The sequence below is a fragment of the Sylvia atricapilla genome, chromosome 9 (assembly GCF_009819655.1).
Source record: "Sylvia atricapilla isolate bSylAtr1 chromosome 9, bSylAtr1.pri, whole genome shotgun sequence".
NCBI classification, from domain to species: Eukaryota; Metazoa; Chordata; class Aves; order Passeriformes; family Sylviidae; genus Sylvia; species Sylvia atricapilla.
This window is the reverse complement of record NC_089148.1, coordinates 29,716,103-29,743,463: the sequence shown is the minus strand read 5'-3', so window position 1 is coordinate 29,743,463 and position 27,361 is coordinate 29,716,103. Positions and strand designations below refer to the sequence as shown.

Here is a 27,361-nt window from a genome sequence, read left to right as displayed (position 1 = left end):
CTCCTCAGCTCCCCCTCACCGGGCTCTCCCTCACAGGCTCCCCCGGCAGTCCCTCACAGAGCTCCCCCTCACGGGGCTCCCCCGCCCTGAGCGCTGCCCTGAGCCCGCGGGGCCCGGGGAGCCCGGCCCGGCCGCACCCGCGCTCCGCCCGGGCAGCCCGGCGGGACCCAGCGGGCAGGGCCGGCTGCGGGCGCTCCCCGGCCGGCGCAGGGACGGGCCGCGGGGACGATGGGCCGGGAGGAGCAGGAAGACCCGCGGAGGGGACGCGCGGAGAGAAGAGGCCGGCCCCGGCTCACCTCGGCTCCCGCCCGTGCGGCCGCAGCTCCGCCCGGCGCGCTCGGGGAGGGCCGGCCCGCGGCCCCGGCGGCTGCGCGGCTGCGCCGGGAGGCGGGACCGGCGCCGGGCCCCGCGCCCCGTCCGCACCGGGATCCGTCCGCACCGGGCTCGGCCCGCCCCGGGCTCCGTGCGCACCCCGGGCTCGGCCCGCCCCGGGCTCCGTGCGCACCCCGGGCTCGGCCCGCCCCGGGCTCCGTGCGCACCCCAGGCTTGGCCCGCACCGGGCCCCGTCCGCACCGGGCTCCGTGCGCACACCGGGCCCCGTCCGCACCGGGCTCCGTGCGCACCCCGGGCTCGGCCCGCCCCGGGCTCCGTGCGCACCCCAGGCTTGGCCCGCACCGGGCCCCGTCCGCACACCGGGCTCCGTCCGCACCGGGCTCCATGCGCACCGCGCCCCGTCCGCACCGGGCTCCGTGCGCACACCGGGCCCCGTCCGCACCGGGCTCGGCCCGCACCGGGCTCCGTGCGCACACCGGGCTCGGCCCGCACCGGGCTCCGTGCGCACCCCGGGCTCGGCCCGCACACCGGGCCCCGTCCGCACACCAGGCTCCGTGCACACACCGGGCTCCGTCCGCACACCGGGCTCCGTCCGCACACCGGGCTCCGTCCGCACCGGGCCCCGTCCGCACCCCGGGCTCGGCCCGCACCGCCCCGGTACCCGGCCGCTGCCGAGTGGCGGTGCTTCACCGTCACCGATCAAAGGAGCGGGTATTTGGATGGCACACTTCGCGCCGTGTAGTTACGGTCTCCTCCATTCCAACGCACACATTCCAACGCTTGCCTTGCAAGCTGGAAGTTCCTTTTAATTATGTTAGCGAGGAAAGTTTAAAGCGTATTTTAACGACGGCTTTTGTTGAGTGTAAAAGTCAGTGAGGAAAATCCACAGTGTGCCAGACTCTGTAAGTTTTAATAACAAAAAATAGTGATGCTACTAATCCATTTTAAATAACCCATTTCAAATAATCCATTTCAAATAATCCATTCCAAGTTAATGCACCTTAATTAAAAGGGGACCAACTACCAGCACTTTAAAATACTTATAAAAACAAATAGTTTGAAATACTTAAAATGCTTTGAAATTAATTCTTTATTATTAACAGACTGCTTTCATACATCAAATGAACAAAGCATTTAAAAAAATACATTTCGCTATTTCCATTTCTTCAAAAAATCTCTTTTGCTTTATTCCTCCCTGAGTGCATACATGACATCGTCCTGGCCGAGGTTGAGTCGCACCCGCATGTGCAGATATTTATTGCTGGCCTCCACCAGCAAGAGCCTGCAGGCTCCAAGTCTGGAACAAATTGCCATCATTTCTGACACTGTAGGGCTCTGCAGGCCTTCCATCCTGCACAAGGCCACGTGGTGGTGGTAGATCTGTTGAGAAAAAGGACACAGGTGGTGTTCACTGCCTGCTGCAACTGAGTGTGCCAAGGTGACACAGAGAGGAGCTGCCTTCCCCCCACATCCATGGAGGGGAGATAAAATCGTTCCAGCCTGTTCAGATGCTGTAATTTGATGTGAAAATGTTTAGAACTACATCTTTCTAGAAGCATTAACATTTAGCTTCCACACTACTCCAGTCTCCACAGCTCTGCTGGCACCCAGTACTTTATGGGTCTACTTAAAAAACCAAAGCCCTCAGTGACATATCTGCCTCTGTGAAGAAAAACAGTGATGCACAAGTTGGAATCAACTTTCAGTTTTCCTCCTTGGACTGTTGCCTGATAATTTCAGCTTCTGTCTGATTTTTCCTGTTATAAAGCATGTTAGGGTAGAAGCATGACATGTTTTAACACGCAGGCCAAAAAAAAAAATACAAGCACCTTGTGATCCAGATTACTGGCATCAGTAACAAAAAAGCCTCATACCTGTTGAACTGTTGCCTCCTCAACTCCTGCCCTGCGAAACTCTGCCAAAATTGCTTTCAAGAAGATTTGTTCGTGCAATGAAGCATTCCTGAGTCAAAAAACAAAACAGACAAAAATCCATTTGTGAAGTTCAGAGCCTATGAAACATCAGGAGGAAGTCTGGAAGGGAAATTGCTTGGGAGCTACATATTTAAACACAGGGTAGGCACTTTATGTCACAAGTGGCCATTGTATCACAGCCTGCAACTCTGTCATGACAATTTTTGTTTTTGAAAAACCAGTGCTGTGAAAGGGACACAAAAGCAAAGGAAATGTTTTTACCTGATTGCGTTGACATATGGCGATGAGAACATTTCATCTATGGCTTCAGTCACGTGGGCCATCCTGACAATCTCTGGCCTTCTCTTCTGCCCGGAGAACTCGCAGATCTCCGTGGCCCTCCTGCAGATATCCAGGCACCGCCGGGCGTCCCCGGACAGGGCTGCCACCTGCAAGAGAACAGGACAGATTTGGGAAATTTCCAAACAGCTGGGGAAAGAGATGAGCAAGAATTAACAAACAAACCAACCCCAAACACCCTGAGCACCCAGTGGGAGAGCAACACATCTCTGAACTATCTTAACAGAATCCCAGATCCTGAACAACAAAGCTTGCTGACCAAAACCAACAGAAGCAACTCTCCACATCTCCCACCACCTCACCCTGATCATCAAAATTTCAAGGCTGAACTTTTTTCTCTAACGCAGAAGTCAGAGTTTTGAAAAAAATCAAAGGTGAGCCGTTCACTTCAACACCAAAAGCTTTCAGAAGTACCAGTTCAGTTATCAGTGAAGACCTTTACCATAATCCAGATTCATGCAAAAGGAAGAAGGGGGAGTGGCTATGACACAAAAAACCCTCAGTTTATCTACACTCCTTAAAATACTGATTTTAAGAGTACACTAATAATTTTAGAAGGTCTCAAAGAAGTATTCAGGATAGTCGATTTACAGTTACAAGTGCCTGAAAATTTTTAGTTGTCTGAAATTTCTGAAACTGAATACCTGTTAAAACCCCAATAGGCTTTACAGTTTTAATAAAGCTATGAACATTCACCACATATAGTACTGGCCTAGTTTTCCCAGTAGATGCTGGTAATATACAAAAGCCTTAGCATCCAGCTGGGGCCAAGAATGAAGAACCCTGTAGAAAATTTAATTGCAAGGTATATTTCTGTATGTTCTGAAGAAAACTCATACTAGAAAAACACTGCAATTATTCCCTCTGCAAAATCATCACTATTATTCTTACAGGGAGGCGGTCCTTTTGCAACAAAACACATGCTTGTATTTACTTCTGACATATTCATGAGCACTCTTTATTAATCCTACAGTGATGTAGGATGTTTTGACATAATTTTAATAGATTACTTTAATATAGAGCTGCTAATATAACACATTAGCAGTGCACATATCTCAATTTGAGAAGCTGCTGATCCCCAATGCATTGCTTACGTTTTGTACAGCTGAGTATTAAGACTTGCAAACAGAACAGCTATTATCTATTATGACAGGACACTAAACATTTTGAGAAACAAAATTAATAAGGCTATTTCCACTGCCACTGGCATGCTATCTTTTTCAGGATTCTCCAATGACTCACATTTATGCTAAACAGTGGAGACAGCTGACATCTTATCATCACGACTCTTGTCATGCCTTCAGCTCCTGGAATATGCTGCTGCCTTCTCAGAGTAGGTGGAAAAAGCAAGGACACTGCTCTAGCAATGCCTTCTGAGAAAATACCCTGAATAATGTATGATCTAATTGTGCCCCACTCGTCTCCGATGCAGAACACAACCACAAACCAGGTCTAAGAGCTGTTACAAAACTCTCCCTTGCTGTCCCCACACTTCTCACCAGGTGCAACATGAAGGACATTCATCTGCTCTGTGCTCACCTTTCTGGAGACCAGCTGAACTGCATCCTCTTCAAATGCCTTCACACCCTTCAGTCTGGATGAAATGATTTGCTGTAACTGTTTGTAGGTGTAGGGCTGAAAGGACATTCTGGTGAGGCCCTGCAAGAAATGACACAACACAGTGAGAAGTGTCTGTGGTGCTGGAAAACTCTCAACTGCTCAAGCATGGCCTGTGTGGTTACTTTTACTTTTTCTGGTAGGAGCAATCAGTCTTTCATGTCCTTTCTCTCTCAGTGACATGCTTTAATCAATCACATTTGTGAAACAAATGTACAAATCCACAAAACAGTGACTCAGTGGTTGGATCTCCCCACTTAAAGGCCCAAGGAGCAAGTGAAGCTGCTATCAGAAATCAGGTTTCCCCTATAAAAAAAACTTTTAAACAAATCAAAGCTCCCCAATACAAAAATATTTTGATTACATCTGTCTACACATTATTTTTTAATACAGTAACAGCAGCAGCTGTGGAAAATTAGTAATGTCTCCTTTAGCAACTCTGTGTATGTGTGTGTTGACTTCAAGATAGCCATCAGCCAAGAACTAAAACCCTTTTCTGGCTCAAGCAAATAAGAGCTGCCCTCAGATGAGGACAATCCATGTTACAGATGGTGCACTGCCTTTCATCCTACAGGAGACCCGAGTTTTGAATTTCTTATGCAAAACTCTTCTCTTGTGACTATATGGACTCAGCTGATCTGCAGTGGGCTTAGTGGGTGGGGGAAAGCAATTCACACCCTGTGGAGCTGTTTTTGAGTCATGGAAGGATAGAGGCACAGAGCACTGTTTTTGCAAATCGCTTTCCAGAGCCATGGTGAGATGACCTAGGAAAATGTATTCAAAACAAGTGGAGAGAACATCCAATTTTCTTTGTTAGATACCTTTATATAATTTACCAACTGATGATGGTAAACAGAGAAGTAAGGAGGTGCCTGGAATGAAAGGAAAAAGAGGGAAAGAAACCAGAAGAGAGTTCTGAGCTCTAGTGTAAGCAGCTTAACCATGAAGCACAGCATTTGATTATCCAGATCTTAATATATTTAAATAAGGCATCCATATTCTTATTCCATTCTTACAAGAACATAATGCATGTACACAGCCTAACACCTGATTAGCAAACAGGCTCCTGAACTTACTTTGCTAAGATTTATATGTTCATAATCAGTCCTCTGGAGAGGAAATTATAAAAAACATTGTTCAGCTTCTGATATAACCAATGCTACTTTTCTCCTGGGTTGCTTCTGATTGCACCCAGTATTTAAATCTGTTCTCCTTTTATGGCACAGCAACAGAACTGCTGGGACATACCAGCCTGCTTGCTACTCTGTTCATCATGATTCTTTCTGGCAGGTCCATGGTGTTGGCAATGGCCAGGATGATGAGCTTGGAATGCTTTTTGGTTGGCCAGTCAAATAAATTGTACATCACGTTCTGCTTCCGGGTCCACAGCAGATCAAGCTGCAGAGATAAAAAGAGAAGAATCAGACTGGAAAAAGGAATGGCCTCTTATTTACAGTACCTGATGGGGGTTTGAGGACCAGCTCTGCCACAGAAGATTCCTCACATGGTTCTGAACAAGCTGTCTCTGTTGCTTTTCCTTTATCCATCTACTAATAGGACTCAATTGCTGAGTTAGGACTCTAATCTCTTTTGGAAAAGCACAGTCCTACTGGATGCTTGAACAGTAAATGTTAAACAGCTGGAGTTTGAAAACACTATTGTGATACTAATACTACATCTAATAAGATTCAAAGACTCTCCAAGTGAGAACCTGAATTAGCTTACAGCAAAAATAAGAGTGTATATGATTGTAACTGAAGATATTATATTGAAAGTCTTCCAAAACTGAGTGGGACATTTCTCTGTGAGTTTTCCCACTGGAAAAGCAGCAGCTTCCAGACAAAATACAAAAAGTTGAATCCTCTGGGATTTAGAATTGACAAACAACTTATTATTCCATGTCTTGGAATAACAAAACATAAAACCAATATGAAATCCATATTGGCAGACAACAACGTGGCAACAGGATACTCAGCCTTTTTAGGAAACTGGATTTAAATAGGTAACAGGAACTATTTGCATCTCCTCTCTCCTAAGTCTATTCCTGTTACATCACGTGATACACTCAAAGCATGCATAATTTCCCATCCACCAAAAACTCACTTCTTACAATCCTTGGAGGAAAGAAAACAAAGGATTCTTTGTCTCACCTCATCCACTACCAGCACTGTGGTGTTCCTCTTTGGTCCAGGTGTACTGAACAGCTTTGCCAGCAGTACTGCAGCATGGCTTGCTGTCACCTTCTGACCTGTCAAGAACTGCACAAGGATTGAACAAATATTGCAGGTTAATCACACCGAACCCCTGGAAATATAAACTTTGACTCCATTCAATTTTTGCCTTTCCTTAACAATCAACACCAAGCACCTGGATTATTTTTTCCATGGGGAAGTAAAAAAAAAAAAAAAAAAAAAAAAGGAGAAGGTAGCTCATAAGACACTTTGGTCTACCAAGGTCATAAAGGAGAAGAGAAACAAAACAATAAAAAGAAGGGCCCACAGAATTCCCTATCTTAGAATCATTAAGAAATCCTGAACCCACCCAGTCTAGAGGGCCCTAAACCCAGCATATCTCTAGGGTATCTCTAAATGCACACACCTACTGAAAACCCAAGTCAGCTGACAAGAATAGCCTGACTTGAGTAATCTGGGACTGCTATTAAAATTCTAATGAATCATCAGCAGGATCTATAATTACATTTATTCAACTGTGAGCTAAAAAAGTACCTGCACTACCTTTTGCAACTATGTGGCAGAACAGATGAGCTGACTGTACATTACCTCTTCCTTGCAAAAGATATCCAGAAATCAAAGCATGACATTTCAAAATTACACTGCAGATGCTGAATCAATTGTTCATCATAGTGCAAAGTCCAGCAATAAAGCCAAATGGAGACTGCATTTGAAAACTGTATCTCTTTTCTAAAATCTCGTATAAACCTAGGATTTGATGATTACTAAACAAGTTAGAGCACAAGATGAATTTTCATGTTTCCACTGTAGTCAGGACAGTCCAAATCAGTCACAGAAAGGAATTGAACCCCAGAGAAGCCTGATTCTACAGCTCTGGAGCTGAGTATCCAATATAGCAGAGTTCAGTTGCTGTGGTGGAACCCAGCTGTACCCAGATAAGATTTAACCTCGCCTCTTTCATCCGCCCAGGGCTTCCAGACCCTGTTCCAGCTCTAAACTTTCCTACAGCAGTGAGGTCACTGCAGAAGAGAAGCTCCAGAATTTCCTTCATTCATGCAAAGAGAAACACCAGCAAACTGGATCTCGACCTGCAGCAATCAGAGAGCAGCAGCAGCCTGGCTCTTATTCAGGGTTCTTTCACAGCAGCTGAGGCAGAAGGAATTGAAGAAGTACGTGGTCCATGCCACTTTGTACTCCCCTAAAGGATATTCCACTGGGCTACCTTAGAGTTCAGGACCAGTGAGGGGCAACAGATTGTACTTCCAAAGGCCTATTCTTTATTCATTTTTAGATTTTATGCTGAATGGGATAGGAACAAAGGATGTTAAAATACATTCACGCTACCATGAAATAAGGTAATTGTCACGAAACCTCTCACTATGCTGAAGAAACACAGTGGCCTGGCCTCAGCAAATCCCTCAGCAAGACACTGTCTAAGCTGATTTGAGGATAGGATGCAAATATGCAAATTTAACTGCCAACTATGAGGATAGGGACCTTAGAACACTAATGTATGCCACTCCCTGCTAAAAAGATGATGTCAAACTTAAATAAATGGAGCAGAAGTTTATATGAAAATGGAACAGATGCTTCAGGAAACCATTTAATTTCCAGGTCACTGGTTTAAAGTTAGCCTAGACTGAGAAAGCTTTTGAGCAGTTACTGTCTCATGCCTACTGGGGGATCTTAATCCAGTCCTCAGAAGATTAATTCCCACCCATACAACACAAGCACAGTCAGTAGTTCCAGACAGATGCTGCAGACTGGTCTGTCATGGATATCTGAAATACACTTTTGTTGACAGAGATAGCCCCTCTTCAGCTGAATTACTATTATGACTGACCAATTAACCATTATGACCCCCATAGTAATGATTCTACTGCTACACTGACTTTCAGAGTGGTCACCTTAGTAGTTGTTTAAGCAGATGTGCAGAAACGTTACACCACAGGAAAATATAAAGAGCTGATTTAGATTTTTTTTAGATGAGTAGATGCCATAAAACAAGCTATTTCTCAGACTCTGCCCTTATGCAGCAGAGAACAAAACAGTTCAAGAAGTTGGCTAAGGCCTTATTTTCTAATCTGCTGTAAGATAAAAGCACACAGTCTCTTGGTGGGGCTGGGAAGTACTGATAAGTGCCTTCAACACTGTAACATATCAAGGATCTGATGGTAAAGTGTAAGATCTCTTCTTTCAAACCCCAGGAGCCACTGAAAATGCTTTCCTTACCTCTAATATCTGCACATAGGCTTGGTGAGGGTCTGTCAGCTTCATGCCATTGATCTCCACAAACTGGAATGGTGGCAGCTCATCATTTTCTGCAGCTTGCTGAAGACACCGAACCACTTCATGAACAGTTGCAGTTTTACCTGTCCCAGGCACTCCAGAAATGTACATGCACCTACAAAAGGAGAGCATTTCTTCAGCAGCCTGAGCAAAATGGTAACACTCTTGGGATTAATGAGCTGGAATTGCTGACCTCTGACACCAGTCTGGAATGCTCCTCTCACACTTCAGGTAACTCCCTGCATCTTACTTTATTTGCAAGCTGGGACACATAGTTCCTCGGAGGATCATGAGGATTTTTAATATTATTTTATTATATATATATATATAATATTTTTATTTTTATATATTTATATATCTTTATATATTTATATATTATTATTTTATTATTTTATTATTAATTTAAGCAATTAACAACTAAGCAACTAACAATTTAAGCAACTAACAACAACATTTTATAAACGTAATTTACATCTTTTTTTAAAAAAGAAATAGTTTTCCCGACTTCTAAAACTGACCAGTTATAACTTAATCTTTAATTTGAATCTGTAGAATAAAGAAGCCCACATTTTCTCTACACACAACACCACTTAGGGAATAAAAATAAAAAAAATCAAGAAAAAAATCAAAAATAAAAAAAATCAGGAAAATCAAGCAAGGAACTTTAAATGAGGATAACTTTTTAAATATAAGTAATAAATATGAAGTAAAAATATATCCTCTGACTGCTGTTATGCTGTAAGCAGATGTGATCTTGGTCACAGTCTATCCAAACTCACCCTCCTGTACCATCAATAAGTTTGCTTTCCACAAAGTTATAGATATCCTGGAATTCTTCCTCACGACAAGGCAGAGATTCTGGGACAGCAGAAACATGCAGCCTTTGAATTAAAAAAGAAAAAGAGAGTTAAAATTGCTGTTCCCTCTGAAGAGCTGATGCAAACAAACAGGTAAATGCTCACCTTCCTCCCATGTGGAGTTTTCCAAATCTCTTACATACTTTTAAGTCTGAGCATCAAGTGTCAAGTATCCCAAAAGAAATACCCTAGTCTCTCTCTATGTGCTCTTAATTTATGCAGCAATAAAGATCTGTTCTAATTCAAAAACTATTTATTTGTAAGTCAGTGCAGAGTAGGACAGAACAGGAGAGACTGCTTATAGGAAACAGAACTAAAACCCAGTTTGAAAGACAGTCAGTCCTGAATGCCTTTTTTTTTTTCCACTGAGGATTTATAGTGATACCTGTAAAGCTTTTTCATGCACCGAGAAGAGACAAATATTGTACCTTTACAATCTAAAGCTAATCAGAGAGGATCTTTGTCTTTCTAATGATGCACAGAATAAAGATACCTAATTCTGAAGAACTTAGCACAGACTGGATAAAATAATCTGAAACAGCGAAAATAGTATTGTAAACACCACCATTATCTGTAAATCTAGTATTATCCTGTAAATTATTAAATACTCTTCTTGGATCAGAACACCAGGCATTTTTACCTGTTTTATTCTAAATGGTAAAGGTGACATTCCCTATTTCAGCACAGCCTACTGCTATGCACACCTGATGCAAAATAAAGATGATTTTCCTGAGCACAGGTTACCTTAATCTGGCTTCTTCCAGTACACTGGCTGGTTCCTGGGCTGCCTGGATGCGCCTGGGAATCTCTGGAGTTGCATTCCTGGGTGTTCTGGGTGTTCCCTGTAAAGGCTGCAAAGAGAAATTACAACCTCAAGCAGATTTTCTACAAACAGCAATTTCTGTTGGGAACAAATCACTGATGTGAGTTTCCCAAACATTACTTATGCCAAAGTGCAAGATGAACTGAGAACCAGTATTTACACAGGGGATTACCAAACAAGCCTTATGGTGTTTTCTGCCTAAGAGAAAAAAAGAAACTGGAAAGGGGGTGGTGACAATTACACCTTTTAACTGTCTGAAGGATTTTTGAGTTGTTAGTCCTTTTCTGAAGTGCTGCAGAACAGAATGATCTGGTTCTTAAGAAACAGCACCCAAGCCAGTAATTTCCCTGTTTAGGCTACAGTTTTCTGATCAATATTGTCACAATACTACAACAGGCAAATGGTTTCTATATTTGCATAACCTACTCATACCAAAGATTAAATTAATCCAGATAATGCTTCATCAAAAGCTAAGGGGTTCAGATACTTAACTCTGGTACACAGGCATCAAGCATTCAAATAACTGGCTCAGAAATAACAAAAATAGCTCTTTTATGTGGAACCTTACAGTTTTCTTTAGTGTCTTTGCAGGAGTGTGAACTGCTGACTCCCTTGAAGATTTTGGGGTGCTGAATACTCTGCTGGATTTAGTTTTCTTTTCTGGTGTACAGGGCACATCATCCTCCTCATCCTCCTCCTCTTCCTCACTACTTGAAGTGTAGGAACTGTCAGAGTCACACAAGTCTTCCTGGTCCAACACGCTGTAAGAAACACAAATTATTTAAGCTTTAAAAAAACCCACATAAAAGTCTACACATCACAGAGCAACATTTGTACACTTTCAGCTTTTTCTGGAGTTACTGTAATCAGCAAGCCAAAACGTTTTCCACTTCAGCTGCTAATTTTTTCCATGGCTTTTTAACAGACTGATCTAAAGGAAGTCAGTTTTCTGAAGAACACCACGAAGAACACAGCTTTATGTTTCTGAACATAAACCAGTTTTTACTCAAGCCGCAATTCAGCTGTGCTTCCAGAACCCTCTGCATTTCAATATTAAGCCAGACAGGCTCTCAAGGCCTCAAGCTCTCAGGAGCACTCAGAAGAGGAGACTGGCTGCAGGGTTTACCTGAGCTGCTCTGCAATGAGAGCACAGGTTTTCTGTGCACAAGTCCTGCGAGAACGAGGGGTCAGCACAGGGCTCTGGCTGCCTGGCTGCTGACATCCATCAGCACTGGAAAGAAAGAAAACAAAGCTGGTTATATTTCCCTCTCTTTGCATCACACTTGTAAAGACACAGAGAAGGCCTTTCAAACTTCAGGCTCCATTGTTACCACTGTCCATCCAGCCTGAATTCTTATTTGTTATTTACAGATTGGCTAGGGCATGGATGCTGGCAGCACAATTTCCCCCCTCTTGCACTGTGTCTTCAATACATCCTTGCAAAGAAAAACAAAATATTTGTTGTGTTTTGCACTGCCAAACTGAAGGGAGAGGGGCTCACAACAGCTGTGGTTTTATTTTATTGAGAGGTGGGGTTTTTTGACTATTTTTCTTTTCTTAAGAGAAAGATAAGAAAAAAAATATTTCCTTTGCAAAACTCTGATTTGCTCTTTGAAATGTATTTTTCTCTTTGTGTTTTGATGTTCCTTAGTTGTCTTCCTGGGTGCTTCTTCATCCCCACCACTAAAACATTTTACTGTTACTACACAACTTTCCTACTGGTTCAAAGTAAAAATGAGATGAATTACAGATGCTTTTGTTATTTCTTGGCAGTTCCTGTAAGTTTTTATAGATCTATAAATACTACTGAAATGCCATTACCTTATCAATGAAAGGTAAACATTTTCATGATATATATAATTAGTGACAAGAAAAAGGGTGGAAATTCCACTGTTGCATCCACATCTTTATTCTTAGAAAGGAGGAAAAGGACTGGTTTCTGGCTTCTTCCAACATTTTGCACAAGAATGTCTGTTGCATTCTCCTCCTTTCCCAGTTTATGCCATTTTTAAAGACTGTGAGAAGACATACATGAATAGTTGTCCTTTTGGGGCTTTGATTTCGTTCCTACATAAAAATCAGCATGGAGGTATACATACAATTCTCTTGAAGACTCTCCTGAGGCCAAGCAAACCATTTTCTACAGTCCAGCATCCCTCAACACTTGTCACAAGTCGGGCACATCTGAGCCTTGTTTACAGAGTGTAGGGAAACAGATTTTCATCCATGTTGATCGAGAACAACCATCAACATGGCTTCAGTTTCCTTTCATATCATCCTACCACCCCCATTTCCAACATCACCTCTCTGTTCTGGGAACCATGAACTGCTTTTCCTCTGGAAAGTCAAGTCCTCTTTGGATCTCTCTGAGCATTCATTCACCTCCAAGTAACATTTTCTAAAGCTTCATCACAGTGCACTTGTCACTGCTGAGGCTCTCCCCCTTCTCTCCTTGCTCTCAAAACATGGCACGTGCAGAGACTTCACCTACTTTTCTCCCCAGAAGTCTTCCATAAATGTGTTTAAAGAGAGCTTCACACAAACAGAAATCCCATACAAAAGTAATAAAAACTCCATCACTTACGATAGAATGTTGTCTTTCTCACTGAAATCTTTGATCTTAGTGTAGGGGGACAATCTTATGGTGTCACTGAACATCCGATGGTGCTCTGCAGTCTCAGAAGTTGACTTGGACTTATCATTGCTGCAGGAGATCTTTGGTGGTGAGCCCAAAACATCACTTGTGAATTTCACTTTTCTTTTAGTGGCTGATGGTTTCAATGGTGCTACGGCATCACAGTCGTCGTCCAAAAGGCCCAAAACTTCAGATCCCAGCAGCCTGCCTTTGGATCTTGTGGGACCTAGAAATGGAAAGCAAAATGAACTTTTGTCAGGCTTCAGTATGGTTGGTTTGATTAACTTTCAGAAGACATGGTACAGCCGGCTCAGTGACTGTTGTTTAAATGAAGGCAGATGGATATTTCATTCACTCCAGGAACAAGGAACTGGATCACTAGAAGGCACTTCCTCTAAAAATTACTAAACTGAAGGAAGGCATACAGATTTCAGTTTTCTAATTCACCTCCATCACTTACAACTTTAGTCAGGTCCCATGTTGAAAATCCTGCCCGTTACACAGGATCAAATGTGCTTATTCAACCAGCTCAATGTAAACATTTTAGTGCACAATTAGTCAGAAGGTTAAAGAAAGTGGGACATTGAGGTCAAGTGAGGCTGACTGGCAGCATTTCAGCCAACCAGCAGTTTCATTTAGATTTATCAGATACAAATAAAGCACGTGCAGCAGCAGCTGGATATAAGCAGTAGAGTACTTGAAACAACAGACAAGACAAACCAGTGAAGTCCCTACAAGGCTTGGGCTGATCCCAAAGCCTGAACAAGGTAGCTAAAAATACTGATGTTGAACGTCACAATAGTTTGAACTAGCCAAAAGGGAGAAGCACAAGACATATACAGAACTACTGAATGGGCAGAATATTGCCATATACATACTGTTTAACTCCAGCTTCTTCCTTGCTGTTGGGGTTTTGATGTCATTTTTAGCCACTCTCTGAGAATGCCTCTCCTTAGCAAGGGAGGACTTGGAAGTAGAATGTTTGGATTCTATTTCCATATCAATGTTTTTTGATTTTGTGGCACTCTGAAGAACACTCTCTGTCTGTCTTTTTACAGGTGTAAGGATGTCTGAAGGAATAAATGCTTCTGAAGATTTTGTGATGACATCTCTTTTCTTGTTAGCTTCTTTCAGCTTAGAGAATATGTCTGGGGACAAAACCTTAAAGCACTTTCCATCCCAAGACTGTTTGACATAGAAAGTTTGATCTTTGTTTAATGTAATAATAGGTAGCTCCTCACCCAGATGTAGTGGTAATACCTGCAAAAACAGGAAATATCAAAACATTCATACGTTAACATATCCTGTTAACTTAGAATTCAGCTCTTTTCTATTCACAGATCTTATTACTGCAACTCATGCAACCCTTAGTTTCTGTTTCACACCACAGGGCTGTTGCTGTTTCTCTCTTCCCTCTCCGTGTAGAAGGTTTGCAGTACATACCATGATGCTTTTAATAATGGTCTCTGCAACTATATCAGTGTCATAGCCAAGAACTTGATCAAAAAACACCTCCTGGGCAGAAATGTCTCTTTTGAGCAGCTTCCGTTTGTTCTGAGGGATCTCCTCCAAGCGACAGAACCACTGCACAACTGCACGTTTGTGCTGAGCCCCTGCAACAAGGACAGGAGGTCAGGGAACATCAGTTTAGTCACAAATAGTGCCAGACTTCAGCTGCAGCAAGGGTAGAGAGCCTCCCTGGACACAGGTGAGAAAGCACTTGGTAAGAGACTGCAAGTCCCATTCTCTAAGCTGAATTAAAACATCTAAGTTGAGAATTTTAAGGGCTAAGGTAACACCTGCACAGGGTCTCAGTCACAAAAGTACCTGGAGACCAGCTGCAGACCACCAGTTCCCTATCACAGACCAAGAGGTTCCTTATTTGCATAGATAGGATCTCCTCAAACCCTGCTAACTAAAATCAGCAACATAAAAGGAGAACTGAGACATTTCAGGATGTTATTTGCAGTGCCGTTGTACTTTGAGAAGCCAGAAACAATTTTTTTCACTGGCTGACAAACCAGGGAATATTGCTGATGACATATCTTGTTTTTAAAGAAGTTTCATGGGTTTTGTTCCAGCATGAAAATAATATTCAGTTGTGCTACAAGAAAGTGCATTAGTAAATAAATAAGATGGAATTATACATATCCATGTTTTAAAAAAGGTAAAGATGATTTAAAACCCTCAATGTATTATTATTACAGCACAAAAGAGAACAAAAGCTGCTCAGAGGAATCAGATATAGCCAATGAGTAGCTCCCAATTCAGACTCAGAAAATTTTTGTATCACCCACCTCTCATGATTTATCTTTTCATATCTATCTCTGTATAAATAAGCAGTTCTACAAGGAACAGAAGTAACAAATCCCATTTATTCAGCCTTGTACTTTATTGTTAAATTGCCTGATGTCTAATGAGATGCAAATTTCAGGGCTGCAGTGCTCTTGCTCCACTTGGATTCTCCAGTCTCTAAATAAAGCATGAGCTCACACTGTCTTCCTCAAGGACCACCACTTTTAAATTAGACAACTAGTAACAAGACTGCAAAAGTTACAATGTACTTAAATTTCCATTTATGTATCAAATTTTGATGGAATTAGCCATCAGTCCCAAATATTTGGGGGAGCATGTGAACACAGATGCAATGATTACGAAAACTTACGCTCCCATTAAAAAGGTAACTTTAAAACCTTTTAACATTTCTTCCACAGAACGTAATTTTTTCATTCTCTTACCATCTTCATATAAATCCATGAGCTGTGCCACGTAAGGCTGATCTGCATTCAGCCCTTCTACTAAAACAAAGTCACCAAGCTGTATACAGGTTTCTGTTTTGGTGCTTTCTGATGTAATAAGGATTCCCCTAGAAAGTGATAGACACAAGAAGAGTATTTAATATTTTTCATAATTCACATATCATTAAGCCAAATGCCCTGTCAGCTTTACATCTAGTTATGCCCCTTCTTGCAATTGCTTACAACTTAGTTCCCTGATTAGAAGCTTTCATACATAGTTCACTTAGTTAAAACTTACAGATTTGGTTAAGTGTTTCTGCTTATACCCTATAAAGTTTATAATTTGAGAGCTTAGTGACAATGTTTCTTTTACATACATAGTGTCATACCAAAATGCTCAAAATCTTACTCGTATTGTCACTGACTGCCAAGTTAACCTAAACGATGTCAGAAAGGTAAAGAAACATCAATTAAGTTTCCCTTAGCAAAACAGAAATAAATTTTATTTACTTGTAGTGCGAATTTCTCAGTTTTCTGTCTGAATTCAAGGGTTTTCCATACCAGGAGTAGATAAGTTTGCTTTGCTGCCGGGTATTCATGATTCCCAAGGAAAAGCTAAAATAAACAAACACTTTTTGATTATTATTTAAAACCAAAACCATGAAAGACAGGAAGGTACGTAGAGCTGCTATCAATTCTTTCGGCGTGCATGAAGAACGGGGGCTGACACAGAGGCCCACGCTCCCCAAAGCCCCAGACACCCCTGTCTGAGGGATGGGGGAAAAAGAAAGAAATTTAGAGGAAACAAGGAAGGTATTTAGAGGAAAAAAAGGAAGGTATTTAGAGGAAAAAAGGAAGGAATTTAGTAGTGATTTGCTGTTCAATTCCTCTTCCATGCCCCCGCGGCTCCCGGGCCCTCACGCCATGGCGGGGACACCGAACCTCGCTGCGAGCTGGCAGACACCGCCACCGGCGTTCCGCTTTCCCTCAATTCTTATGCTTTCGTTTTGGGGTTTAACTATTTTTTTTTTCCTTTTTTTTTTTTTTTTTCCTAAGTGAGAATTTTCTTATTCTTACACAGTCCCCAGTGCCCCCATCCCGGGCAGCACATGGCGGCTGAGGGGCCGCTGTGCGCCGGGCGGGACACGCCGGGGGACACCGAGGGGCTCCGGCAGCACCGCTGAGCCCCTCGCTCAGCCCCTCACTCAGCCCCTCCTCACTGAGCCCCTCGCTCAGCCCCTGGCCGGCCCGAGCCCCTCACACCGAGTGAGGCTGGAGCAGATCACAGCGCTCTATCCGCTCCCACCTCCCCGCTCCAGCAGGCTCGTCCCAGAGGACATCGCGCAGTTTGGCGTCCAGACCGTTCTGGGATATCTCTAGCGAGGGAGAGTACCCAGCCTCCCTGGGCAGCGTGTCCCAGTGCGCGGCCACCCGCAGCAAGAGCCTTTACCCGCCGTGTCCCCTCACCGTGTCCCCTCAGAGCGTCCCCTGTGTCCCCTCACCGTGTCCCCTCAGCGCGTCCCGCCGCAGCCGCGATGGAACTTCGCGCCAAAGCGCGCGCGGCGCCCCGCCCCCGGCAGCGCGCGCAGGGGGCGGGCAGAGGCGCGGCGCCGCCATGTTTGTGCCGGGCGCGGCGCCGCCATGTTTGTGCCGGGCGCGGCGCCGCCATGTTTGTGCCGGGCGCGGCGCCGCCATGTTTGTGCCGGGCGCGGCGCCGCCATGTTTGTGCCGGGCGCGGCGCCGCCATGTTTGTGCCGGGCGCGGCGGAGGCGGCGGCGGCTCGGCCCCGGAGGCGGAAGCCGGAGCGTGAGGCGGAGCGGCCCTCACGGGAGCCGGGCTGAGGGCGGCCGCCATGGCCAACCGCACGGTGAAGGACGCGCACAGCATCCACGGCACCAACCCGCAGTACCTGGTGGAGAAGATCATCCGCACGCGCATCTACGAGTCCAAGTACTGGAAGGAGGAGTGTTTCGGCCTCACGGGTATGGCGGGCGGGAGGCCGGGCCGAGGCCGGGCGCCCGGGGAGGGCCCGCGCTGACGGCCCGGCCCGTCCTTCCCGCAGCCGAGCTGGTGGTGGACAAGGCCATGGAGCTGAAGTACGTGGGGGGCGTCTACGGAGGGAACATTAAACCCACGCCTTTCTTGTGCCTGACGCTGAAGATGCTGCAGATCCAGCCCGAGAAGGACATCATCGTGGAGTTCATAAAAAACGAAGACTTCAAGTAGGTTGTGGTGTGATTTTTTTTTTCCTTTGTCGAGGTTGTCGTACCGAGGGGAAATGCCCAAAACAGCCGGGAAACCTCAGTGCAGGGTTTAGCTCTCAGTGCCTCCGATAAAAAGGTGCTTGCTTAAAATCAAGCCTTTCTTCTTGCTTTCAAAACTGCTCTCCTTGTCAGCTGGCCTGTTGGAAGGGCTCATCTTTGTGGCATGTGCTCTCTCTGGTGATAAATCTCTGCCTGAAGTATTTCGAATGAGGTGCATTAAGGGATTCACAGTAATCTACGTGTCTTCAGTATTTTTTCTCTCTGTTAGTACTAATGCTCCCTTACAGATATTATCTATGTAAAGCGTATATATATGGTTTTGATAATATTGAGGAAGTGATAGAGCAAATCTAAACGGTATTCTGGCCAGTGTACTGATTCTCCTCAGAAACTTGTGGGGACAAAACTCTTTTTTATGCAGACTGCTAAGTGTGCAGGAAGCCGAGGTCCATGGAAAGGTTTCCTTTGCAGGTATGTGCGAATGCTTGGAGCACTGTACATGAGACTGACGGGCACTGCCATCGACTGCTACAAGTACCTGGAACCGCTGTACAACGACTATCGGAAAATTAAAAGTCAGAACAGAAACGGGGGTAAACACTCTCATGTCTGTTCAGCAATATAAATCTTAAAAATTATGGCACAGCCTGTTGACATAAGTTGTCTGAAGTGTTCCTGCTTTACTTAAGCCTGTAGTGTTAATTTTGTCTTTTGAATGCTATTTTTCACCCCCAGAATTTGAGCTGATGCACGTGGATGAATTTATTGATGAGCTACTCCATGAGGAACGTGTTTGTGACATCATCCTGCCTCGACTGCAGGTTGGAAATGCAGATGGTTGTGGAATTCCTAACTGCACCAAGTTCAGTAGCTGGATCAGCTGCTGACTTGTGTAAGCTTGTGCCTCCTTAGGTGTTTGTTCTTGCTTGGGTTATGTTGCATGAAGTTGCCATTTCTCCTAGAAACGATATGTTCTGGAAGAAGCTGAGCAGCTTGAGCCTCGTGTTAGTGCTCTGGAGGAAGACATGGATGATGTAGAATCTAGTGAGGAGGAGGAGGAGGAAGATGAAAAGGTTGGTGAACTGTTTGGTGAACTGTTTTGGAAAGGAATAGTTGAAGCTAAACCTCTTTAGGACAGTTCATAGTCTATGACAAATATTTGAGGGGAGGCACCAGGAGGCTGCTGGCAACTCCTACCTCCCCTCTCCCCTCATATTTTTGTATAAGCAACTTGTGAGCACTTGGACCCTGAAGCAGCTCTCAGGTTGCTATGTTTTCCTGTCCCTTGGATTCCACAAATCTGTTCTGTGTTAAGCTTATTTAGATCAATTGATTTACATGCACATGTAATGGGGGGAACTGAAGGTGATGATGGAAGGTCCTGTGACCACCAGTCAGTGCTGCTGTACTTCAGAACCAACACTGAGAAGTGGCTGTTTGAGTTTCCAGTTGGCAGTTTTGGGCAGCACCACTCACCCCCGAGTACCAAACACTTGGGGATGGGGCAGATTGGCTGCCTGACTTTAGCGGTGTATATTCACTGTTCAGAACTCTTTACTGGTATCATAAATCCTTGCTGAAACAAGACTGACAGATGCTCTGTGCTCTTGCTGACAGCTGGAGAGGATCCCATCCCCTGACCACCGCAGGAGGGGCTACAGGGACCTGGACAAGCCCCGCAGGTCTCCGGTGGTGCGGTACCGGCGCAGCCGGAGCAGGTCCCCCAGGAGGTGAGCTCGCTCTCCCTTGAGCAGTATTTTACCTGTTGTGCTCTACACGGAGCACAGCAGTGAAGGTGTAGTTCAGCCAGAGCCTTCCCACAGCTCCCAGTTCCTTTAGCATTTCCTGAAGTGAGGCGTTGCAGTGCTCAGCCAGAGTCAACCCCTCTGCCTGCTTCTCCAGTCATTCTCTAACTCTTGAACTCGCTGCCCGGCTGTAGCTAAATTTGACAATACAATGGAGATGTTAAGGAGAACCAAGTACTTTGTTTTCATATAAGCCAAAGGCTGCAGAGAAAGTCCTATTAATTGCTCTTACTGATACTAAACCAGGAAAAATTCATCACTAAACTCTTGCTCACTGCATAGCCCAGTCCTAAGCAGGTCCATGTGGAGCAGGCAAAAACCAGTAAGGGCAAGTAAAAGCCCTGGTGGTGTTGCTGAAGGATGTGGGAAATGAAGCTGTCCTGCTAATGATTTTTAGTGAATTTTTGCTTTTCTCCCCCACTTGCAGGCGCAGCCGCTCTCCGAAGAGAAGGAGGTACTCTTTAATTGTGTTATTTAAGCTGAGCACTGTGCATTTGTAGTAGAGCTCCCTCACAAGTGCCTTTCCCTCAGCCCGTCGCCGCGCCGGGAGCGGCATCGCAGCAAGAGCCCCAGGAGGCACCGGAGCAGATCCCGGGAGAGGCGCCACAGATCGAGATCGAAATCTCCAGGTATTTCTGCCACTTCCAGAACAACTCTGGCAAGTCTTCAGCAGCAGCACGTTCCACTGCAAGAAAAGCCTGTGTCACCATATTGAGATGGTAGCACAGGTGCTAAATCCGGCTGATAAAACTGCTGCTCACGTGAAGGCAGAGCCAGGGAACTCCTTTAATGGCTGCAAAATTGTCTTGAGTAGGTTTCCAGATCCTTGCCAGGAGGTTAATTTGAGTGCCTGGTTAAAGCAAGGGTTGGTCTGACGATATCTAGCACATTTGGTCACTAGAAGCAGACTGCATCAGCAAAACAATGAAGAATTCTAATGGCAATGAAAATAACTGTTGCCTTTTCATTTCACAGGGCATCACCGTAGTCACAGACACAGAAGTCATTCCAAATCACCTGAAAGGTAAAGGCTGGCCTATTTTTTAAGTGCAATTTGGGAATTAAAGATAAGTTTACAGTATTGGCTTTTTGTTTTTTTTCTGTTTCAGATCTAAGAAAAGTCACAAAAAGAGTCGGCGAGGGAATGAATAACAAACAAAACCCAGGCCACCATTTAAGGGCCTTGAACTGCAGTCTAATGCTGTCCTATTTGCTCTACAGGACAGCTGGCTCCATACTGGCTGCTTTAGCAGTCTCTTTCTTTAATCTTTCTCATTTTGTTGTCTTGGATTTTTTTATTAAAGGTAAGCTAAGGATACTTTTTATGTAGTTAGTTACTCATTCTTGTGATAGAATTTGAAGGTTGTTTTTTAATTGTTTTTCTTGAAGCCTGTAAAAACAATGAAGAGCAATAAAAAAGTAATGTTTGTCTTTAAAGGCTCCTGGCTGTTTCCTTCATAATATTTTGTTGAGATGTCCCCTGGTGGAAGCAGGCTTCATTCTCAAATCAGGGCACTGTTTTGTCAAGCTGTCCCTGAAGTCAGGTGCCAAAGGAAGTCTGTGTTCAGTCACAAACACTCCCAGCCCTGGCCTCTCAGAGCTCCAGTACAGGAAAGGAAGCAAGGCTGTCACAATTCCGTGTGTTTACTCAAAGCTGACTTGAAAGTGCTCTCCAGCAAGTGGTTGTCATTGGGTGCTTTGTAAAAATCACCCTTCAGTGTAATCTGCTGCTTCTGATGATGCCATCACAGAGTTCAGAAGGTTAAAGTAGTACAAAGCACTAATTAATTCTTTTGGAGTAAGAAGCCCAATGTATTTAAAGACTACTACTCTGAGCACAGTTTGTGGCCTCCCTGTGACTGGGGACAGAATTTGACAGCATGAGGTTCAGTCCTACCTTCTCTGAACGAAGTTAGCTTCTAAAATTTAGAACAATTAAGCTCTTACTGAAGATGTAATTTTCCTCTTACTACACCTGAAATCAGCTGAAATCAGAAATTAATCCCTTGTGTACCATGTCTTTATTCACGGCCCTTCCTCAGGAGCAGGGACAGGCAGGTTTATCCCTGAACTCTGCATTTAGGGCTTCAGGATTCTCTCACTGCCCTGGGAGTGCTGACAACACAAGTAAGTGTGCCTAGTGAATTTATGGAAAGCCCTCTTGAAAACTGCTTCCCTGTACAGACTAATTTTTATAGGGTATTTGCATATTATTTTGCAAAGCTGATAAAAAAGGAGGTGTGCTCTTCCTTCAAGGTTAATACACACATTGGCTGTGAACATCACATGCAACACCACCAGCACAGAGAAAAACAGGTCTAGTGCTTGTACCACTTGTTAAAACTGCTCATCTTCCCAAGATCTCCACATTAAAGCCATTTTTTTATTCCCATTAAAGCGAGCATGCATACAAATAGGGAAGAGGAAAAAGCCTTATGTCCTTTTTTTGCTGTTTTATTTTTCTTTTTAAAAAGTTTTTTGGCACTACATAGTTCTGTAAAGAATAGAAGTGACAAATTTTTAAACACATGAAATCCCCTTCTAATTTTATTCTTTTTTTAGAACAATATATATAAAGTCTGAAGCAACCAAAGTATGAATACAGCTAATAGAAAATAAAGAACTTAATTTTAAAAATTCTCTCTCTTTACAGTTTATCAAGATAAAACAAAACACAATTCCCCTTAAAAATAGGGTAATAAAATAGATGAAATTTGTATCACTCCGTTTTGTGATACTAGTAAAAACTATAGTTCATATCTATGTACAAATTATACAGTTTAAAAACAGTCTTAAATAATCTTGTATCTAAACATGTTGCATTAAGATTTTAAATCAGAACCTGAATTTCTTCCTCCCCTCCCCCCACCCACCCACAATCCCATCCAATTTCACTTTTTCTGTTGAATGTAATTCAGATTCAAGTGTGGGTGTCCTTGAGACAGAAGCGAGAACCGCTGGTTACTCTGCATCAGTGGACCAGCTAAAAGAAAATGGATTACAATTACTTCAGCAAATCATGTATTTAACAGTGCTTGGCTATATTCAGTGTACTGATCTAACTGAGAAATAAAACCATCTACTAGACTGACACATGCTCTCTGTACAACTAACCCATTTAATGGGACAATGCAGAATTACTTTAATTCTATCTCCAAAATTCCGTAACAATCACAAACACATTATTTTGTTGCTTTACTGCAGTTATTTAACAAAAGTAATTTCAGGGTTTTCAGTAAATTCAGTTTTCACTCAGAAACCCTGCTGCTAGAGCCAACAGATTAGACTTTGAAAAAGGATTTGGGGCCTGTATGTCTTATTTTACACCAGGTGGCCCCAGCAACATGGAAGCTGCACATCCTCCAAGTAAAATTTGAACATTGTTTCTCTGGTAGTGGGGTCTTTTTCCGACAGCCTTTCCCCATCCTGCCAGATGCTGAACACCTTTACCTTTCATAAACATCAGAGCTGAAATCAAGTCAGTCCTTCCCAGTTCCCTGATGAACTGAACCTGACCTAACTAACTTTGCTGTCAGCTGCTCTGACTGGATGGGCTGGGCTAAACCTCCAGAGACCCCTTCCAACCTCAGTTAGTCTATGATCTTACAAGTTTTTATCTATGTAAGTCATTCCACAAAGCAAAGTACAAAAGCCAAATAAAGCCAATTACGACAAATTTCTTCATATTCTGAACACTCTCATGGGCCAATCAACCTCTACTGAAGCAGAGGAAGCTCCACAATGAGCCAGCAGCAGCAAAGAAAAAGAGGCTGGAAGTGCAACAGGCTGCAAACCGGCTGGGATTTCAGGATTTTATTTTAACCCTTCCCTCCCACAAAGACTTTTATTTGTCCACAGAGGAAACTGAAACGCTGATTTGACTCTGGGATTCGTTATGGTTCCAGGGAGCCTAGCGATTCCTTGGCTTTTAAAGCCTTTGAGACAGTACAGAGACAAGGTGCATGAGCTGTTGATTCACATACTGGTTCTAGTACCTTGAGGGTAGAAAGGTTTGTTCGGTGGGTAGCTGGCATTTCCCTGCTGCATGTAGTTCTGAGGCATATTGTAAGGCCACGCTCCTCGGAGGAGAGGAAAATGGGTAGGGGTCCCATGGTCCCAAGGGACAGAAGGAGGGTTCATTTTACCAAACTGTCCTTGGAAACCCTGATCTAGTTTTCAATTGAAAGGGAAAAGCACATTGCAAGTTGAAATAATTAAACAGTAAGTCACAAATACAGTTTACATCTTAAATAACAGTTTGCAGGGGACTTAATGAGATTAGTCTGATGTGCTACTTTTTTTTTTTTAATATACATCAGTAAAAATTACCACCTAAATTACTTCATTATTCACTATAATAGAATTATTGGGAAGAGAGAGGATGAGTCAACATTAAAATCAAGAACTACAATTTCACTATTTTTATGACTTTCTCATGATGAAAAATACAAGGTCTGAACAATGTTCAGAACTACTGTCTGATCCCACACAAATATCCACTATCACTGACAGAGCTGTGACATGAATGCTATTACCCTACTACAAAAAATAACTCCAAGATATACACTGGAATTCCACTAACACTTACATGCTTAAGAAACTTGCTATCTAGATCACTGGACTGACTTAAAAAGTTATTTTTAGAGAGAAAATATCAACTTTGGAAATAAGTATGCAAAATGTAAAGCTACTCCATTTACAATTCTGATATCACTGCAACATTAAGGATGAGAAATCAAGCATCCAAGGAGGCAGGACCCACAACATGAGGCACAGCTCTGGAGTATGCATGAAAAAGAGTTGTCTGTCTTGATACTTCTAATGATCCGACTTCTGATCAGTTGTCTACTGAAAAGAAAATTGAAGTAGCTCCTTTCAAGGCAAGGTTATGTGAGCCAGGACAAAGCTTCCTCAAACTTACTGTTCCCAAATTGTCCTGAGGAGGTAAGAAACCATGCTTCAAACAGACAGGAGACAGTTCATCTCTAGTGTGCATTCACCTTAATGGCATCTAAGCCAGAAAGGAAATAAAATTGATTCAAATTCAAAGAGGAAAATTACTATGACTGGGAACTAGGAAAAGGAGTGTGATGAGGTTGGAAATCGATGGAAGATGAGGGATAGGAAAAAAATACTGTGAGTGACAGCACATGGAGAAGGAATTAGAATTTATTGAGCTTGTCTGAAAGAAGGCAGCTACCTTAGTAAGGACATGTGGATTGGAAGGAGCTGCTGGAGAAGGGGACAGATGAGAAGATCCAAAATGGACAGGTAAGGACAGAGCACACTGGAGACACAAAAGACACAGGGGTGTAAGTTCCTGTATCCTTTAAAATATATTCCCCACAAAGCGTTTAACAGAAAATCATGTATCTCCAGCACCATAACATATGTTTGAAGCCCACTGGTGAATTATTCCTCACCCAAAACTGTAGACTCAGCTGAAAATCTACTGTTACTGACAATCATGTTATTACTGCAGAGAAAGGCTGGGCAGAAGATTCAGAATTTTCATCTCAGGATGAACAGCTGCACCAATACATTGTATTATGGATTTTTTTTTTTTTTTTAAACATAGGATTTACACACACAGAATAAATCAGAAGACCACCACCATGATTAATGATGTAAAAGTTTAAAAATTTAGAGGATGCCAGTTATTTTTGCAGAGAAAAATGAATGGGCTTGAATCATTATATACCTCTTTTTCTCAGCCTCAAATATATCAATGTACTGTGAGGCTTTGCTATGAGGCAAGAGGCTGCTGCCCACTTGTCACAGGAAAAGGTATTGTCAGCAATCAACATCGAGATGATGCAAGTTAAATGTAGCAGGATAAGCCACAGGAAAAAACAGAATGGATAAGATCTGGACAAATACTCAACTTGCACAACTCTAATTCTGCCAGTCTCTAAGTTCATGGTTGCAACTTCAGCATTTGTCTAATAAATTATGTAATGATGTGTTGATCTTAGAGGTCTTTTCCAACCTTAATGTTTCCATGATTCTCTGATATAAGGAATCCATTATTTGTCAGCAAATTCACAGAAATGTGAGTGATTCAAACAATGATGAGGAGGTTTCTCAGTTGAATGCAGAATTTCTCATTGTTGCACAGCCATTAATGACTAATGCCTAGAAGGTATGGTGTTCAATTCTAATTTTTTTTTTTCTTATGAAAATGTTAAGACAGGTAAAAGTCACGACTTGGTTTCTTAAGAACCCTATTTTTATCAAACAAGCTGAAAGACGTAGCTGTTCCTGTAACAGTTAACACTTGTACACAAAGTGCAAGAAGTTTGATACAACAGAGAAGAAGAGTTACCTGAATTCCCCACAGTGCCATTGTTCACCAGTGAGTTGGGAGTCACAGGATTGTGCCAGTGTCCCTCATGAGAAGTGCTGGGGATTCCCATGGGCCTGGCAGCAGGCTGTGCAAAGATGATACTGGGATCATTCAAGCTTACACTGCTCTGGTTATTTGTGGTGCTGCTGCTGCCAGATCTCATAGAAAATGGAACATTTGTAGAATGAGGAGGGTTACCCGGTGCAGAGTGAATAACAGGCCCATGAATAGGCCAAGAAGTGTTGGGAAGCTGAATTTGGTGGTGATGGTGCATCTGAAGTAGTCCCAGGTTATGCAAGGTGGAATATTGACCTGGGGGAGATTGGGGAAAGTTAAACAAAGGCAGCTGGACCTGATGGGGTGGCTGTGCACCCTGCTGTGGCTGAGGAACGTGCTTAGACTGGGATATTGATTGTGGCTGAGTCTGGTTAATGGAGGCTGGCTGAGAGGAATTCTGTGGGAATTGTTGAGGTTGTGGAGAGTAAGATGACTGATGCGAATCAGACTGGAGAAAAAAAAAAAAAAAAAAGTATGTATTTCTGATTAGTTCATTGGCTATTTAAGGGTGTTTTCTTTAATAAGCACCCACTGTATTAGACTATTTATAAAACAGCAAAACACTCCCCAGTAACACCCTAAGCACTGCACCCCAGTTTCTGCTGGCTTCAGTAAGTGCAGTTCAGCTTTCACCAACAGATAATTTGGTCTGTTAATGTGGCACATCCCACCATCAGAAATGCCATTCTGAGCAAATGTGTTTGTAATGAAGAGCCCCAAGCTCTTCATTAGACTCCTCACACACTTGTTTCTGATTTTTAATCATTGTCTTCCCTACCCTACTTATGTACAGCCCAGTCTCTCATTAACTAATTGCCTTACTTCTAAATAGAATGGTTCTTATTACTGCACAGTTTTTTAAGTAATTCCAAAGTAAGCTCCTAATATTTCTTTCATTTTTAGATATCTGTTAAACAAGAAATGCAAATTCCAAAAACCCAGTTTCAACCTTCATATCCTGGTGTTATGCCATGGCTAAAGGCACAGTAATAGCAATTATTACAGCCTTTGCAGAGTCTTGCAAAGTTTTCCCATTTACCAGCAACAGAAACAGGTATGAAGCTATTTTATCTGTTTGGAATTGCAACTGAACAGAGAAGCACTTCAAGAACTGGAGTGGTTGGGGAAAGTG

At 43.3% G+C, this 27,361-nt stretch overlaps 4 protein-coding genes across 8 annotated transcripts in view; 1 reads left to right on the top strand and 3 right to left on the bottom strand.

Annotated features, from left to right (window-relative positions):
• CC2D1B (coiled-coil and C2 domain containing 1B) overlaps nucleotides 1-335 on the bottom strand; it is a 31,295-nt gene extending 30,960 nt beyond the window's left edge. Inside the window, exon 1 of the mRNA XM_066325484.1 lies at nucleotides 297-335. The gene's annotated coding sequence lies outside the window, so the exon portion shown is untranslated. The remainder of the gene's footprint in view (nucleotides 1-296) is intronic.
• A 1,164-nt stretch (nucleotides 336-1,499) lies between these two features.
• ORC1 (origin recognition complex subunit 1) lies at nucleotides 1,500-16,387 on the bottom strand. The gene is made up of 16 exons (XM_066325481.1): nucleotides 16,268-16,387; nucleotides 15,758-15,885; nucleotides 14,463-14,632; nucleotides 13,898-14,279; nucleotides 12,969-13,245; nucleotides 11,511-11,615; nucleotides 10,953-11,145; nucleotides 10,306-10,412; nucleotides 9,484-9,585; nucleotides 8,648-8,819; nucleotides 6,374-6,481; nucleotides 5,472-5,621; nucleotides 4,146-4,265; nucleotides 2,529-2,695; nucleotides 2,208-2,295; nucleotides 1,500-1,713 (listed from the first exon to the last, which is right to left on the bottom strand). Exons 1-16 carry the CDS (start codon nucleotides 16,354-16,356, stop codon nucleotides 1,519-1,521), a joined length of 2,553 nt encoding a protein of 850 aa, XP_066181578.1. The 5' UTR covers nucleotides 16,357-16,387; the 3' UTR covers nucleotides 1,500-1,518.
• Nucleotides 16,388-17,591: 1,204 nt separating this feature from the next.
• On the top strand, nucleotides 17,592-21,263 carry PRPF38A (pre-mRNA processing factor 38A). Its single transcript, XM_066325480.1, has 10 exons — nucleotides 17,592-17,739; nucleotides 17,820-17,979; nucleotides 18,493-18,614; nucleotides 18,757-18,842; nucleotides 18,984-19,094; nucleotides 19,639-19,751; nucleotides 20,254-20,280; nucleotides 20,358-20,455; nucleotides 20,802-20,850; nucleotides 20,936-21,263. The coding sequence occupies exons 1-10, from the start codon at nucleotides 17,610-17,612 to the stop codon at nucleotides 20,976-20,978; spliced, it is 939 nt and encodes a 312-aa protein (XP_066181577.1). The 5' UTR covers nucleotides 17,592-17,609; the 3' UTR covers nucleotides 20,979-21,263.
• Nucleotides 21,264-22,259: 996 nt separating this feature from the next.
• The window catches only part of TUT4 (terminal uridylyl transferase 4), a 45,129-nt gene continuing 40,027 nt past the window's right edge, over nucleotides 22,260-27,361 (bottom strand). For 2 of the 5 annotated variants that reach the window (XM_066325474.1, XM_066325475.1), the window contains exons 28-30: nucleotides 26,152-26,677; nucleotides 23,822-23,995; nucleotides 22,260-22,809 (exon numbers count right to left, since the gene is read on the bottom strand). In XM_066325474.1, coding sequence (XP_066181571.1) covers nucleotides 22,718-22,809; nucleotides 23,822-23,995; nucleotides 26,152-26,677 — 792 coding nt within the window. In that variant the 3' untranslated portion in view covers nucleotides 22,260-22,717. Of the gene's footprint in view, nucleotides 22,810-23,821; nucleotides 23,996-26,151; nucleotides 26,678-27,361 lie in introns of those variants that run through there. The other 3 variants (XM_066325476.1, XM_066325477.1, XM_066325479.1) reach the window with 3 other exon arrangements.

Coding starts and splice junctions, on each gene's coding strand:
- PRPF38A (XM_066325480.1), top strand. CDS start 17,610: ATGGCCAACCGCACGGTGAAGGACGCGCACAGCATCCACGGCACCAAC. Junction 18,843..18,983: donor TCATCCTGCCTCGACTGCAG/GTTGGAAATGCA, acceptor CATTTCTCCTAG/AAACGATATGTTCTGGAAGA. Junction 20,851..20,935: donor CATTCCAAATCACCTGAAAG/GTAAAGGCTGGC, acceptor TTTCTGTTTCAG/ATCTAAGAAAAGTCACAAAA.
- ORC1 (XM_066325481.1), bottom strand. CDS start 16,356: ATGAATACCCGGCAGCAAAGCAAACTTATCTACTCCTGGTATGGAAAA. Junction 15,886..16,267: donor CTGAGAAATTCGCACTACAA/GTAAATAAAATT, acceptor ATCACTTTCTAG/GGGAATCCTTATTACATCAG. Junction 4,266..5,471: donor ACAGAGTAGCAAGCAGGCTG/GTATGTCCCAGC, acceptor CATTTCTTGCAG/GGCCTCACCAGAATGTCCTT.